Source organism: Gorilla gorilla, chromosome 12 (genome assembly GCF_029281585.2).
Source record: "Gorilla gorilla gorilla isolate KB3781 chromosome 12, NHGRI_mGorGor1-v2.1_pri, whole genome shotgun sequence".
NCBI classification, from domain to species: Eukaryota; Metazoa; Chordata; class Mammalia; order Primates; family Hominidae; genus Gorilla; species Gorilla gorilla.
In genome coordinates this window covers 53,035,115-53,047,927 of record NC_073236.2, presented here as the reverse complement: position 1 = coordinate 53,047,927, position 12,813 = coordinate 53,035,115, and the positions used below count along the sequence as shown (strand labels likewise).

At 49.9% G+C, this 12,813-nt stretch overlaps 1 protein-coding gene across 2 annotated transcripts; it reads right to left on the bottom strand.

Moving 5' to 3' along the window:
- Positions 1-3,036: 3,036 nt before the first annotated feature.
- Positions 3,037-10,119, bottom strand: CD8A (CD8 subunit alpha). 2 transcript variants are annotated; one of them, XM_019020821.4, is made up of 6 exons: positions 9,231-10,119; positions 8,783-9,136; positions 8,090-8,200; positions 7,773-7,883; positions 6,973-7,003; positions 3,037-4,392 (listed from the first exon to the last, which is right to left on the bottom strand). In XM_019020821.4, exons 1-6 carry the CDS (start codon positions 9,403-9,405, stop codon positions 4,341-4,343), a joined length of 834 nt encoding a protein of 277 aa, XP_018876366.2. In that variant the 5' UTR covers positions 9,406-10,119; the 3' UTR covers positions 3,037-4,340. The 2 variants fall into 2 exon arrangements, with proteins under 2 accessions (XP_018876366.2, XP_018876367.2); XM_019020822.4 differs by lacking the exon at positions 7,773-7,883.
- Between the last annotated feature and the right edge of the window lie 2,694 nt (positions 10,120-12,813).

Genomic DNA, 12,813 nt, shown 5'->3' with positions numbered 1-12,813 from the left:
GGGGAAAGAGCGAACTTCCCCATTGAGATAGCCCCTCTAGGAGTCCTTCCTGGAAGCCCCACCTGGCAACTTATTCACTGTGTATGGCTGCAGGTTGTCCGGGAAACGTGGTCTTTTAGGTGGACACATTACCACCTTTTCGGATTCTAATTGTGTGGTCTTGGGCAAGTGATAGAAACTTCCTACACTTTTGCTTCCTCATCTGCAAAGTAGAATGATAGTAGTTCCTATATCATAGTTTTGATGAGACCTAAATGAGGTACTGACCTATGGTGAATGTTGAATAAACTGGTGGTTTTATTAAGTCAATAAAACATAAATGACATTTGCAGACCACGGTCAGCTAAGGGGGAACAGAAAAGGGGGAAATAGTAACTGGCACTCAGAAGTGAGATGTGTCTGAAGGGATGGAGGGGCCTTCAGTAGGTGCCGAGATGGCAAAATGGTATAGCACACTTTTTTCCTTTTCTTCCATTCCTCAGCTGCCCAGAGGATGACAGAGCTCCCTTGTGGAATGAATGGCCATAGCCATCAACAGCAGAAGTGGGGTGGTGGCACTCAGGATTCAAGGCTGAGGGGAATTTCAAATGACACAGTGCTGTCAGGGGCTGAGTCTATCTGGGATGGAGCTTTCCTGAGATGTTGCCCTGCAGTGCAATGGGTGCTGAGATCCTGGGGTATATGTAATAACATATATACTGGTCAGAAAGGGCTACTGTTTACCTGGGGGAAGAATAGAAATGAGAAGAATCAGACTCAAGTAGCTACATTCAGAGTATAATCAATACAACACTGGTTTGGAAAATTCAGTGCAAGTTCATTTTTTCAGCATATATTTATTATTTGCTTACCATGTTCCATGAGCTGTTTTAGGCAACTGAGAAAACATGTATAAACTCATGTACTTTGAGGTAGGGACTATTATTAGTTCCATTTTATAAGTGGGGAAACTGAGGGATCAAGACATTAAGTCGCTTGCCAGAGAACACGTAGTTAACAAGTAGCAGAGCCAGGAGGCTGGTTTATTTTGTTTTTGTTTGAGACAGTCGTGCTCCATCGCGCAGGCACGGTCTTGGCTCACTGAAGCCTCAAATGTCTGGGCTCAAGAGATCCTCCTGAGTAGCTGGGACTACAGGTGTGTGCCACCATACCTGGCTAATTTTTTTGTATTTGTTGTAGAAATGGGGTTTCACCATGTTTCCCAGGCTGGTCTCGAACTCTTGGACTCAGTCGATCTGCCTGTCATGGCCTCCCGAAGTGCTGGGATTACAGACCTGAGCTGCTGTGCCTGGCGTCAGGAGGCTGGTTTAGAGCCTCTGCGTTTAACCACTATGCTACTGAGGCCTCCTTTAGTTCCCTTTGGTGGAGAAATGCTGCTCAACCCTGCTTTTAGGAGCAGCTTAAGTGGTGCTGCCTCTTAAGCACCTCTCAAGGTATTGATAAAATTGCGTACAGAGAAGTATTTGCACACAGACCCAGGGCAGGAATGGGGGCAGTTTCCGGCTGATAGAAAAGGGAGATTTCTTCCTAACCCACTTGGATAAAGATTCATGGGGAATTTTCAAAGGTAGAATGGGCTCTCTTAAAACCAGTTGAAAGCTGGAGAAGGAAAATGACAAATTTCTCTCTGGCTTTTCTCTTCCACAAATAGGATATGTTTTTATTAAATGAATGAATGTTAAATGAACCACATTGAGGCTGGATTCCAGCAGCTGATAGCAAGTTTACAGCATAATAGAGGAGTCATTTCTATCCTTTGTGTTTTTCAGGGTCAAAAAAAAACCTGTTATGGGCATCTTCCACATAGTAAGAGGGTTTGTAGAACCAATGTCTCAGGCTAGCAAGTGGCAAATAAACATTGTTGGACCCGAGGCTGGCAGGTCTGAACCGTTGGGTGCTCCTTCTGTACGTGTAGAATGAACACGTTGGAGGTCTGTGGTTGTCAGTGATTGCTAAGCCTGAATTCACAGCCCACTGTGAGCATGCTTTAGGCCTGCATGGCTTGCAGATTTGTTTTCTATTTTCTTCCTGGTCCAGAGGGCCAACTCTAATGAATGGATGTTCCTATATTGATATTTTTAATTTCCAAGTTATTGTTTACCATTTTACTTGTGGCAAGTGAAATCCTGGTTGTTTTGAGGATATTAAAAAAATCAGTAAGTATTTGGCCCTCTCCGGAGCCTCCCAAGGGTGGCCTCTCCACCGCCCACCACCACCAACTTTGAGCTCAAGGTTGAAGAGGAAATGCTGCTTTTGGCAGAAATGCCCTTTTCCTGTTTTTGCCCTGGCACAGATTCTTTGACATTCCTTGGTGCTCCAGGGTCAACTTCACAAGTTTCTCCCATGAGAAGGGGAGCGACCTGTTGTGAGATGCTCATCCTTCCCAGGGAATTCAGAGATAGCCCCGAGCCCAGGCCCTGCTCCCACAGGAGGCCTCAAAACCTGGCACCTGCCTTGACTGGGTGTGCTGGGCACCTCCTGGCCCTGTCAGCTGGGCTCAGGGAGGAGCGACATGGGGAATTTGTCTCATGGGTAATTTATCAGCTTTCTCTTCTGCTTTCACACATAGGCTACTTCATTTAGAGAACAGAAAGCCACTCTTGCTTTCCGTTCTCTAAAAGTATCTTGGTTTTAAAACTAACGACAGACTTCTGGAGGGCTGATTACATGGGTGTGTTTGCTTTATGATGTCATCGAGCTGTACATTTACGACTTAAGCAATTTTCAGTACGAATATTTTACCTCAACAACAAGATGACTTAGTGATTTATCATGAAAGGAGCATCGTCTCCTCTGTTACCAAGAAAGAATAAAAGGAAGAAGGGTAATGCAGGATGAAGCTAATCTGTTTTGATTGATGTGAAAATGGCAGGCTCAGGTGAAGGTGGGGACTGATTCAATAATTTTACTTTTAGGTCTTTATCCTAAAGAAACAAAGATATATGCAACATTTTAAGAGTGTTATAGTAGGAAAAGGTTGGAAACAACTAAATATCAGGTAATAGTTAAATAAATGATGGCACAACCAAAATCGGATGCTGTTTACCCATTAAAGAGGATGCTACAAATGTTTATTCATTAAAGCCACTCATAACAGCATAGTACAACCCTATTTAAAAAAGAAAGACATATTTTACATGTATGTGTAGAAAATAGGAAGAATGTACACCATATTAACAGGAGGTTATTCCTAAGGTGAAGAATTATGAGTGGTTCTTATTTCCTTATCTACTTAAGTTTTTTCTCTCCAATGGGCAGGCATTGCTTGTACCATACCTTAAGCAAGGAAGTGCATGTTTGGGACAGCAGTTTGGGCTCTCAGCCTCCTTAAGAGAGTCAGGTCTGCCGCATCCCTGTATCTGCTAGTTGAGCAGAGGCCAGGGCTGTGCGAGGGGCTCTCCGACAATTGTCTTTACAAAGTATAAAAAGTCATCAGTGATCCCAGGAACATGTTTGTATCTCAAATTCAGAGATTCAAGAGGGCCTTAGTTTAACCTCACTGATGCTCAAATTCTATTTGTAAAGGGGTAGCCTGTCCTCTTTCATGGGCCCCTCTGCAATGCAAGGGCTGGGAGAGCAATTCCGCCTCCACGTAGGGGTTTCACAGAGATTTTCTTTAGAGATAGAGGGATTCATTTTCTAGGGTTAAGCTCACCCCTTCATTTTATTTTAGGCCTATACAATTTTAGGCTTGATTATAAAAAAAAAGTCTGATATTGTTTACATTATAGAACTCTGCCAAAGGCAGTTCTCTTCTTTAATTCATTACCTCCTCGAGGCTCTGGGCACAGTATCCCAGGTATCAAGAAGTACTTGTTCCCCTGCAGTTGGAGACTCAAGCACCTCACCCTGAGACAGGGGCCTCGGAAAGAAAGACCTGAGTGGTGTGGAGGAAACAGCCCTGAGCTGGGAGACAAGGTCCCTCCAGCTACTGCTCCAACCCTGACTTGCTGTGTGCCTTTGATCAAGCTGTCTCTGGGCTTTAGCCTCCCCCTTTGTAAAATGGGCGGGGGAGAGGTTGAGATGGCATGGGTTCCTCCAGCTCTCTCAGCATGATTCTGAGAACTCTGCGGGTAGCTCTGGCCTGCCCCTTTCCACACCCTACCCCGATGTGCGCACAACAGTATTGTGACCCTTGTGGTGTACTGTAGATTTTACCTAGTTTTGTTTCCCGTCAAACACATAAAGAAAAAGTAATCTTTCCCACCCCGCCCCCACTAAAATAATAATCATGAGAATGAATACATAGGGAGGAAGACTGGAAAAAATGAAAGGGAAGGACTTGCTCCCTCAAAAGGAAGGATCTCAGTTTGAAGTAATGTAGTGGCTGTTGCACAGGGTTAGACGTATCTCTCCGAAAGGCTGGGCTTGTCTCCCGATTTGACCACAGGCCTGAAAGAGAGGAAAGCGACCATCATTGTAGCCAGAACCCCGCCAGTGCAGCATCCATCCAGCCACGTCCAGCCTCCCAATCCCCCAGCCTTGGAAAGGTCTGAGAACCTGCTCCTGGGGCACCAGCATGGGACTGGGTGAATGACGTCAGCACAGCACCCGTCCTAAATGCCTTACTTGCACCATCTCATGTAATCCTCACAGCAGCCTTAAGGGTGGGCACTGAGATTGAGAAGTTAAACTTGTCCAAGGTCACACATCTAGGAGGTGGCTGAGCCAGGATCTAAACGGAGTTAGTCTAGCTTCCTGGAGCCCCTGTCAAGGTCTCCACAGAGGTGTGAGAGTGAGACTGATAACCAAAGTCATTAGCTGACCTGATTCTCAGCCCCGGAGGATGACAGGGAGAGAGGAGGATGTGAGCAAATCACCACCATCAGCCAAATGATGTTACGCTAAAAACATGTGTTAATTCAGCACCAGGCTAGCACCTTGTAAACATGCTAATTCATCATGAGCGTCATGTCTGCACTCTCAGCTCTCTAAAACCTCTCTGTTGAAGCTGAGCGGCCCACCATCATCACTGAGTATATTAACTCGGGTGTTGGAATTTCCCAGGTGTGTTTAATCTGTATAGCTTTGTATTTTAAGGCAGAACTTTATTCTCAGTTATTCATCTCAAAATGAGAGTTTTCAGAAAAGATCGAGAAAAGGGATGGTGACCTTCTGCAAAAGTTCCCAAGTGCACCCTGAATAATAAAAATGCTAAAAACTGGCAGGGTGCGGTAGCTCACGCCTGTAATCCCAGCACTTTGGGAGGCCAAGGCGGGCGGATCACGAGGTCAGGAGATCGAGACCGTCCTGGCTAACACGGTGAAACCCCGTCTCTAATAAAAATACAAAAAATTAGCCGGGTGTTGTGGCGGGTGCCTGTAGTCCCAGCTACTTGGGAGGCTGAGGCAGGAGAATGGCGTGAACCCGGGAGGCGGAGCTTGCAGTGAGCCGAGATCGCACCACTGCACTCACGCCTGGGCACAGAGCGAGACTCCGTCTCAAAAAAAAAAAAAGGAAGAAAGAAAGAAAAGAAAAGCTAAAACTTCCCCCCGCCCTTTTTTTTTTGTGAGATGGAATCTTGCTCTGTTACCCAGGCTGGAGGGCAGTGGTACGATCTCAGCTCACTGCAACCTCCGCCTCCCACGTTCAAGCGATTCTCCTGCCTCAGCCTCCTGAGTAGCCCGGATTATAGGCATGCACCACCATACCCGGCTCATTTTTAAAGTCTTTATCCCCTTGGTATATCACCTGTAACATATGCATTGGAAATCCATTGCATTTCCATTGCTAAAAACAACAATGTGTAAAGTCCTGAACTTGGATTCCCTCAGAAAAATGTAAAGGAGTATAAAATGCAAACTCCAGGTATAAAATATAAAATATTTCATCTACTGAAAAGAACTGGTGTACACAGTCGGTTATCCTTAACACTTCAGCCTGCAGCCATGGGGAAGGTGTCTGAGCTTTGGATGGAAGTTGCAGCTCCCGGGCAGTATGACCTTGGACAAATCACTAAATGTTCTAAGCCTCAGTTTCCTTATCTGTAAAATGCAGGTAATCATGACTACTTTAAAAGTTGTCATAAAACTTAAAATTAAAAAAAATCTATAAAGCAAGTAACGTGCATTGTAGGCTTTCATCAAATGGTTATTACTATTGATAATCTGAGTTTAATGTGCCTTTGCCACTTTACTAATCCCTGAGCTGTGAGATGGGACAAGGTTGCTGTGAGGATTAAGAGAGATGGGGAGTATTACCCCTATCACAGTGCCTGACTAGAGCAGGCACTTGTTAGATGCTACCACAGGGATACCTCAGCCGACGGGTGGAGAGAGGTTTTTAACAGAGACAGAGAGAGAGAGAGAGAGAGAGAGAGAGAGAGTGTGTGTGTGTGTGTGTGTGTGTGTGTGTGTGATCATGGGCTGAAACTGGATGAGGCAGTCACTTGAGCTGCCAGATAGCCAATTGTCCCTGCATCTCGTTCCCCTTTTTTCTACTCCAGTCCTTGGCAGCAAACCAAGGTCCTACATGACACAGAGAAGTTAGCAACCAAAGCCGTTATTAGTTTGGTTCAGCTGATAAAAGATTGGCTCTCCCTCAGAAAACTAGACCAGCCAAGTAGGAAAAAAAATTGTTTTCTTGAGAAAACAACAAAACCCAGATGGAATAATCAGAATAAAGAGGAGGTCAGGTCCTACGAGGAGCTAGGATAAATTGGGGGAATCCCTCAGGTTTTTGTTTGTTTGTTTGTTTGTTTGTTTTGAAGTGCCAGGCCAAATAAGATGGAGATTTACTGGAGTCACACTGCTGTTGGCACCAGCCTAACCCGGGCCTCCTTTTTCTCAAAGACACAGGCCAGATGCCAGCCTTGGCCTCTCTTTGCTCAGGAACTGGCTGACTCCCTGCCCCAGGACTTCACGGCCATGACCTCTCTCTGGGAAAAGTTCCCACTATTTGCTGCTGGGGAAACCAGGACCCCACCCCAGGGCTGGCCAAGGTGAGCAGGCTGAGAGTTCAAAAGAGACTCACCGGGGACATTTGCAAACACGTCTTCGGTTCCCTGGATAAGGAAAAAGAAGGGAAAAAGTGAGTGCCCCTATCCATCAATAGTCCCCAAAGACAGTGTATTTTTTGTTGTTGCTGTTGTTGTTGCTGCTGTTTTTTGGTTTTACAAAAAATCATTTCAGAACGATCATGGGCTGAAATTGGATGAGGCAAATAGGGAATTGCCTCTACGAATTCTCCTTCCTTTCCCCTATTTCTTTGAGGATTATAACTCTTGAGAGCCGGGTAAGGGCTTCTTATCCATCCTTCGTCTCAAGCATCAATTAAAAAAAAAAAATTGCAACTACAGACGCAGGCGAAAGCGGGGAGCCTGCAGACCTGATCCGGCACCTCCCTTGCATGGGACCGAAAGCAGGGTGGGCGGTTCGCCGGAAGAGGGCCAAGGACGAACCTCAAACTGGTGGTAGTTTTGACTAACCCTCCTGGGCACTTGACCCAGGGCCACAGTGGCCCCCTCCCGGCGGGCGTTTGTCATGTGTCCAGACATGTGCGCGCGCGCTGCGGGCTTCGTCGACGGAACACACCCGCTGCAGCGGCTCTGGGAACGGGGCTTTGTCTCCCAAAACCTCTCCGAGAGCGCAAGGAGCGGGAAGGGCTTTCTCGCATTCTATCTCCCAGAAAGAAGTGCCTGTACCTGCGGGGCAGCTCGGGAGTCCCAGAAAACTCAACCCCAAGCGCCCCCCTGGCAAGGTCCGCCTGGAGCTAGCAGAGCCAAGGGCAGGAGCGGGGCCGACTCCTCCCCGCCGCGATTTCTTGGGACTTACTGTGGTTGCAGTAAAGGGTGATAACCAGTGACAGGAGAAGGACCCCACAGGTCCCGGCCAAGGGCGCCCAGATGTAGATATCACAGGCGAAGTCCAGCCCCCTCGTGTGCACTGACGACACCAAAGACGCCGACATTTAGGAGCGGGCCCGGGACCTCCCAACCGCCCCACCGTCCCGGGAACGTCTCTCCGCCTCAGATCTCGGTTTCCCACCACTTGCACAGCCCTTGACTCTACCTACAGTATCAGGGCTGTCCCTGGCATGGGCTCTCCCCGCGGTGCGTGCCGCCCCCGCCCCGGGCCCCCGCACGCCTCACCTGCGCCCCCCGCCGCTGGCCGGCACGCCTCTGGGCGCAGGGACAGGGGCTGCGACGCGATGGTGGGCGCCGGTGTTGGTGGTCGCGGCGCTGGCGTCGTGGTGGGCTTCGCTGCAAGAGCAACAGAGCGTGGTTGGGGGCCAGGCTGGGGTTATGGAGGCGCCCCCGCCCGAGCCCCGGCCTCGCGCACCTTTCCCCACGGGGACGCCTCCCCCCCGTTTTCCTGGGAGAAGGGATGGCAGAGGAGACAGGATGGGGACCCCGGGATGCGCGCAGACCCCTGTGCTCGGGCCTCGGCTCAGCCCAGCGCACGCGGCGCCCAGAGCCGGAGCGCAGGAGCCGGCTCCCCTGCACCTGGCCTCTCTCCCAGGCTGAACCAGCAACCCTGGAGCGAGGGTTGATTGCTGTCCGCATTTTACCCACGAGCAAACGGAGGCGCAGAGAATTTAAGTCATTTGCCCAGAATCACACAAGAATCCGAACTTGAGCCCAGATCGGCCGGACGTAAAAAGCCATCCCCAGTCCCTACTCAGCCTCGCGTTAGCCTCAGTTTTCTGTGTCTGTGAAATGGGAGCAGTATCTAAGTCGCTTCCAGGTGCGCTAAGAGGCTTGAAAGCAGGGCCCACGTGTGGAAAACAGGTTGAGGTGAACCCCAAGCCCCACGCGGAGAGGTGCCGCACCCGGCGCCCGGACCTGGCAGGAAGACCGGCACGAAGTGGCTGAAGTACATGATGTAGTTGCTCAGGGCCGAGCAGAAATAGTAGCCCTCGTTCTCTCGGCGGAAGTCGCTCAGGGTGAGGACGAAGGTGTCCCCCAACCTCTTGCCCGAGAACCGCTGGGTGTCCAGCCCCTCGGCCGCCTTGGGCTTGTTTTGGGAGAGGTATAGGAGGAAGGTGGGACTGGCGGCGGCGCCGCGCGGCTGGAAGAGCCACGAGCAGCCCGACGTCGGGTTGGACAGCAGCACCTGGCACTTCAGCTCCACCGTCTCGCCCAGGTTCCAGGTCCGATCCAGCGGCGACACCCGGAACTGACTCGGCCTGGCGGCGTCTGCAGGCGGCAAGCAGCGAGGCTGAGCCCCTAGTCCCGCGCCCCCCGCCCCCGCCCGCCCCATCCCCTGCCTTCCCGGGCGTCTCAAACTCACGGAGCAGCAAGGCCAGCGGCAGGAGCAAGGCAGTCACGGGTAAGGCCATCATGACGCGCTCCCCAGGACGCTGCTTGGCTCGAAGCTCGGGCGCGAGGGGAGGCGCGCGGGAGCCGGTGGGGCGCCGAGGGGGGGAAGTTGCGCCCTTCGGCCGGCCCGGAGCCTGATTTCGCATTTGGAGGATGTGATGTCACCCGAAGCCCCCGCCGAGGAGAGTCACCCTCCTTTTCGCGGTTGTCGCCTTCCAGCCCGGCGAGGAGGCTGGGGCCCGTGAATAGGGCCGTCGAGGCAGCCTGGCCAGGCAACTGGGGGCAGCTGAAAACTGCGGGTTTGGGGATGAGGAAAAGGGCTTGGAAATAGTCCTTGGAAATGGTTGTCTTGTGAGAGTGACAGAGTGGGTGAAGGGAGACCAAAGATTTCAAGAAGTGAGGGCGAGAGTAGGCAGGAAAGGAGGGGAGTGTCCCTTCCTTTGCCTTCACTAAAGGCGTCTCTTGTACTGTCACCTTGGGGCTTTTTATTGGCAAAATGGGCACTGAGGGCTGAAAAGGAAGAGGAGCTAGCGACCTGCCCGCTTCTCAGGAACTCGCGTAGAGCAGCCCCAGTTTTCACCGAGGAAGGACCCTCTCCCTTCCCCCAGGAGATTTCCATGAGGGCGGCAGCAGCCGAAGCTTTGGCTGTCGGTGTCAGTGCGCTGCTGACCTCATTCTTCCGGCCTTTCATCCAGCGGCTAAACTCACCACACAGCCTCATCTCTTCTTGGAGCCATTGCAACAGCCTTCACACCAGTCTCTCTCCTGATCAGTCCTCCAGCCACGTTGTTATAAAAATTATTATTCTCACAAAGGGGATCTGACAGCGTCACTGCTGCAGCCTTCCATGGCCTGCATTGCTGGATGGAAATTCAACCCCCAGCTTGGTTGACCAGCCCTTGGGTGCTGGCTCCTCCCAGCCTCCGCACAGCCCCCTGCCCTGCCTTTCCCATACACCTGCAGCTGCAGCTGCAGCTGCAGCTTCACAGGCTTGAAGTCATTCAACCCCTGCGCTCTGTGCTTTCACGCCCTTGCACTTGCGGTCCCTCCGCCTGGAATGCTGGTCTGTTTAAGCCCTGGAGGCAGCTCCTGTGCTGTCTCATTTGGACCTCATTTCTTTCACACCCAGCTCTGGGTGCTCTGCAGGGAGGTGTGGGTGACGTGGGTGAATGCTTGGGTAGAGGCGGTTTTCTCTTTTCTGTCCCTAACACATGTGTGTCCCCTTCCTTTTTGTTTCTTTAAAAAATAAAATAAAATAAAAAAGACTGGAGTCTCGCTGTTTTGCTCAGGCTGGCCTTGGGACTCCTGAGCTCCAGTGATCCTCCCGCCCCAGCCCCCTGAGTAGCTGGGACTACAGGCTCATCTTTCCTTTTTGCCTGTTGCTGTCCTGAAACCTTCCAGCTCCAGTGGCATGCCCTCTTCCCATTTCTTCAGGGTTTCTGAGTCTTTCCACTTTGAATCCCATAGTGGCTGCACCTCACATTGCTACTTCTTGATCTTAGAGACAAGACACCTGGCATTCTGTGTTCCATATGTCTGCCCCACCCATTAGTTCTGCTGGGTGAGGACCATGCCCCAGACTTCATGATGTGTCCTCCATCCCCAGAAACACAGCATGGGCTGAGCTGTGCTTGTTGAACTGCATTCTCCTTGTCCTTGTGAAGTACAAACTTAAGTGTTGGATGGGTTCTTTGTCGTTATTGCTATTTTTTTTTGAGATGGGGTCTGGCTGTGTTGCCCAGGCTGGAGTGCAGTGGCACCATCTCGGCTCACTGCAGCCTCTACCTCCCAGGCTCAAGTGATCCTTCCACCTCAGCCTCCCAAGTAGCTGGGACCACAGGAGTACACCACCATGCCCGGCTAATTTTTTGTATTTTTGGTAGAGATGGGGTTTCACCATGTTGGCCAGGCTGGTCTCCAATGCCCGAGATCAGGCGCTCTGCCCCGCCTTGGCCTCCAAAGTGCTGAGATTACAGGTGTGAGCCACCATATCAGGGCCTGGATGGGCTTTTTTTTTTTTTTTAATTATTTTGATTTCAGTACCTCCTTCCAGCTCCCTCAAAGCATCCAAGATGCTTATTCTAGCATGGAACATGTAACATTTTATATTCAGAAAGTTTTAAAAATGTCTTTTAAGTGACAACAGTGCAATATATTCTTGTACAAAAACAAACACAAAGTTCCCTGTCTCAACTCTCCTCACTGTCACCTGCTCCCCACAGAAAACCACTGTTACAGTTGAATGTGTCCCTCAGATATTATCTGTACATAAACAGATGTTTATACATCATCTTAGACACATGGGATTGTATGAGATAAATATTTTTTTGCAACCTATCTTGTTTCACAGTAGAAGGAGAGCGTTCAGCAGATGAAGATCCACCCCATTCTTATAAATGGGTGCATTATATATGGGTGTTCCATAATTTAATTCTGCTGTTAGTGGACATTTAGGCAATTTCTCATTATTGCAACACTAGCAAGGCTGTGGTAGATATAATGTATCTGTATCACTGAGGGCTTGCACCAGTACCTGCAGCTTTTTCAAATGGGAGATGAGGGAGTTGGGGAAGAAAACACCTTTACAATGATGGTTATAACTGGCCTATCGATGTATGCATGTGTGTGTGTGTGCATGGTATGAGGGTCCCTCGCTGTGTAGACACAGTGCTGTCCCTCAACTCACATGAATGAGGGAGACAAGGAAGCAATCAAGTCCAGACAGGCCACCAACACATCAATTCTTGCTGTAGATGGTAGTTTGCCATTTTGCTCAGCACCACCAGCACTGTATCAGGAGTGTCAAATGGCCCTGCTGGCCAAAGGCTACAATCAACAGGGTGGTAAGGAAGATGGCTAGACACGAAACTGCACTTGCCCAGTGGTGGAAGCATTGAGGGGGCCAGAGTCAACCTCCACCTATTTGGATCTTGGGAATCAGGCCCCTGAGTGTGATGATGGCCAGATTTGGGGGTGTACTGCTTTAAAATAGACTAGTTCCATCTTAGTCTCACGGAAATCAGCTTGGGGGCCTTCTAGCCCTGCAGCTCAGAAAAGTGTCAGCCAGTGGGGTGGCAGCCCCTTTGTACAGAGCACCATGGGGGTTGGGGTGGGGAGGACAAGGCAACATGTCAAACCCATCAAGGAGGCTTTGTGACCCCAGTGATATTTTTTGCAGAACGTGGTGGATTTTCGATGTAACCACAATGACATCCGCCTTGCAGTGGCAGAACAGATGCAATTGCACAAGTTCTGGAGAAACTTTCTGTAGACCAGGTGTGCAGAGGGCTGGGTTGGGCCTGTCCATCACTGCCAGGTAAGTTCCCAAACCCCACACTGTAGCACTCACTTGGGATGGCATGAAGAAATGTGAATGACTGCACTCCTTTAAGCAAGCCCCTTATTAAAAAAAAAAATCCAGAAGTAGATAGAGTAAGATAGTAACCAGTTTCTATGCTGATTTAAACTGGTCCACGGAAATGGAAAACTTTAATGTAGATTAAAGACATATTCAAAATGCAAAAACCGGGCAGAGCAGTGGTAGGAAATCCATC